Genomic DNA, 3860 nt, shown 5'->3' on the forward strand with positions numbered 1-3860 from the left:
CCTCACAATCCCGATCATTGTATGTACGTAGTTTGAGATTATTTTGTTTTCAAATTTGGTTAAATATAAAAGTTTTTTTTTTATTATTATTATTTTACATATATACTAGTTGTATAATGTGGATTTGTGGATATGAAGATTTTGGGTCATTTCAAATTATTTTTTCTAAAACAATAGAGGTGGTTTTGACTATAACACATTGACTTAGTTAGGATTGGTTTCCTTTTTTCATCTAAAAAAAGAGTTATTCATATCTCCAAGCTAGGAAGTAGGACAAAAATGGACACAAGACTCACCATAAATTATTTGTGCCTAACTAATTATTATTCTTTAACGACTATTATTCACAACTACTACTATTATTGTAGCTATAACATATATGGAAATTATAATGAGTCACTTTTTTTGGTTTAGAAAAGTTGGCAAATGGTAGTTGAGAATATGAACAAAGTTATGTCTAATTTTCCATAACAAAGCGACCTGCCTATAATGCATCAAATCATCGTACAAAGACTATGTAACACAATTGAAACTATAAATATGAAAACAATATTATAAATACAAAGTTTTCAATTAACAAATTATTAACCCACATTAGTCACCTAGAATTCTGCCATGTTTCTTGGCTTGAAAACCTCCAGGAACACAAATTTAACCTCATTCCATCGTAACTTATTACTAATTGTTCTATATAGTTTCGTAATTATATTGCGCGCTACTGCCCAGTCTACCCTCGAGCCTAAGGCTCCAAAGAATTCAGTCCGAGCAATACTTGTGTTTGGTGATTCTACGTCGGACCCTGGAAACAATAACTACATAAGGACTGCATTTAAGAGTGATTTTTCACCTTATGGAAGGGATTTGCCTACCCATGTTGCTACCGGAAGGTTTAGTAACGGAAGATTGAGTACTGATTTTATTGGTACGTAAAAACCTGAAAAAGAATTACTACTTTCATTTCTTATTATTTGTAACAAAGAAATATTTTATATCTCACAATTAATTCTCTTTTGTTGCACATAATAAAAGATAAAGGTTGTATTATGTTACATTAATTCATATGATAATCGTGAATTGTATATATATTGTAGTAGTTAATATTTTGTATGAGAATTTCATTTTTAAAATTTAAATTTAATTTCTGCATGCAGCAAGCTATGTTGGAATAAAAGAGCTAATTCCAGCATATTTGAACTCATCGCTTAGTATAGAAGAGTTGATGACTGGAGTTAGTTTTGCTTCTGCTGGATCTGGATATGATCCTCTTACACCAACACTAAGTGTAATCTACCTCTTTCTCTTTTGTGCATACGATTAATTTAATAAGAACGTCATTTTTGTAACATGTTCTTAGCTTATATAGTCATGTGAATAAACTCAATTAATTGCTGTTGTACATTCGAGGTGGGGTTGTTTTTTTTTTTTTTTTTTTTTTTTTTAAAAAAAAAATAAATAAATAAATAAATAAATAAATTTATGTGCGTTTACTCATTTAGGAGGTCAAGCTTCATTCAAATGAGTTAGGGGGGTGGAAGGGAGGGGTTGAAGTGGTGTTCGTTGTGATCATGGTACATCTTGGTACATAGAGTGAACACACTTTAGATAAGAATGCATTGGAGTTTATAAATACCAAAATACTTGTCATTGTAATTAAGCTGATTTTGGTATAAATCTCATATTTTGACTTGTATATATATCATTGCTTGGTTATTGGGGTCAATTTTAATAAGGTTTAACATGATCAAAACTCCATTCCTATTAATTGTTCTAAATAAGTGGTGTTTTTCGCTTATCACTTTATACATAACAATAATTATTACGGAGCATAGTACTATAATAAAAAATTGTTTTAATACACAAATTTAAATACTGTACAGTTTTCTATTATACATTTATACATTAAAAAAATCATTTATCGTTAAAATAATTGCATCAAAATTCTTAAGCTTCAAAAGGCGAAAACATCATTTATCCAGAATTAAAGCGACTAAAAGTAAGATTTATAGTGAAAATTTAAGTTCCTTCCAAGAGAGGAAATAAAGCAAAATTGATAGCGTGACAATATATATAATAGTTCTGTCCTTTATTGTTTTCCATGGAAATTCATTATGCTTTATGCCAAATATATACATGCAACATGCAGAATCTCTCTATTTTGTCATTGCTAATTATTCTTGTACAAATAGTAAATATTAAGAACATTGTAAAACGAGTAATTTATACACCAAAAGGAAAATCTTGTTTTTGTATGTTTTTACTTCCTATACGTTATGTGCTGACTTAAATTTGCAACAGGGAGTAATTCCATTGTCAAAACAATTGGAATATTTCATGCAATATAAATCAAGAATTGCGGCCAGCATTGGTCAGGAAAAGACCAATGAGCTCATCAACAAATCGGTATTCATTGTTAGTGCTGGAACTAATGATTTTGTGGTCAACTACTTCACTCTACCAATTCGGAAAAGGATGTATACTATCCCTCAGTATCAGCAGTTCTTGGTCCAAAATGTTCACCAATTTATCAAGGTTAGTCCCTTCTACCTTTCCAAATTAATACACTGCTTTAACTGGCACGTTTTTTTACGCAGAAAATCAATAAATAATACTCGTATATGTTACCAATAAGTATAAATGATAAAATGTTGATATTCAAATATTATGGATTGAAACAACGCTAACAAGTATCTAAATGACTATGTTTAAATAATTAAATCTCATAAACTCTGTATAAATTCCAAATATTCATCAAAGTGGTGTATGTGAAAAGTGTAAAGTCATAGGGACATTTATTTAGAAATGAAAGAAGTGTTAGTACGAGTATTATTTCTGATATGTTTGATATATTAAGTATAATGTCATTTTCAGAGCATTAAAAATGTCGTGTGAGAACAGAAGATTCTTGTGAAACATAATTATTAGTCTGTATATTATGTTAAAGTTGATGTATACGAGAATTTGAAAGAGTTTATGGTGACAAGCTTTAAGTATTTGAATGGGACTGATGTAAAACAAACTAAACCTTACTGTTTATAAATTTTTATCATCTAATAAATCATTATAGGTCGGAATTTAGAAATCACCTCAAAAAGTCTTAAACTGCAACTCCATAACTAGGAAAAGGGTGCAACTTGAACTACACGAGACATGACATTAGCAGTAGTGCGATCTTGACTTGTAAATCGATCATGTCATTTATCATCACTATTAGGTGACTTAGGTATGAAGAACTAGTGTGCTGTGTTTGTGCGTCTATAACGAACGTCCATTATAAGGTATTACAAGAATTATATAAAAAAAAAATTAAAAAATAAAAAATAAAAAAACCATTTCAATCATTAGATTGTTGATTTTTAATTAAATTATAACATACACGAGTAATGTATCACTTTCGCATTATATTATTCATTTGTAAATTAAGGTAAGGCTAGAATTATCCGGAGTATGTATATTTTTTGTACAACACCTTAAATATAGAGATTCGAAGTAATTAAACATGTGTTACTAAGTATCCATGTTCACTTGATAAATTTCAAAATTTTGATACTTTATCGTCAAAGAAATTTACATTTATCGATTTTTAGTAAACTATTACCATATAAATAATTAAGCAAATTTTTTAAAATGTAGGTTGGCAATTATTACTTGTTCATTCATGATATGTGTAAAAATTATAAAGAATTAATATTTTGAATATTCATTTCAATACGAATTTAACAATATTTCACGTGATATTTCCTATAATAATAATAATAATAATAATAATAATAATAATAATAATAATAATAATAATAATAAATATTCTACATAATATGATTTTAATCTTTATTATAATGTATTTGTGTAATCAATTTTATAAA

The 3860-nt window shown here is 28.0% G+C and overlaps 1 protein-coding gene across 1 annotated transcript in view; it reads left to right on the forward strand.

Annotated features, from left to right (window-relative positions):
- Positions 1-409: 409 nt before the first annotated feature.
- The window catches only part of LOC110730528 (GDSL esterase/lipase At5g45960-like), a 4708-nt gene continuing 1257 nt past the window's right edge, over positions 410-3860 (forward strand). The window contains exons 1-3 of the mRNA XM_021910328.1: positions 410-922; positions 1152-1282; positions 2296-2529. Coding sequence (XP_021766020.1) covers positions 616-922; positions 1152-1282; positions 2296-2529 — 672 coding nt within the window. The 5' untranslated portion in view covers positions 410-615. The remainder of the gene's footprint in view (positions 923-1151; positions 1283-2295; positions 2530-3860) is intronic.

This window comes from Chenopodium quinoa, unplaced genomic scaffold (genome assembly GCF_001683475.1).
Source record: "Chenopodium quinoa cultivar QQ74 unplaced genomic scaffold, ASM168347v1, whole genome shotgun sequence".
In the NCBI taxonomy this organism is placed as follows: domain Eukaryota; kingdom Viridiplantae; phylum Streptophyta; class Magnoliopsida; order Caryophyllales; family Amaranthaceae; genus Chenopodium; species Chenopodium quinoa.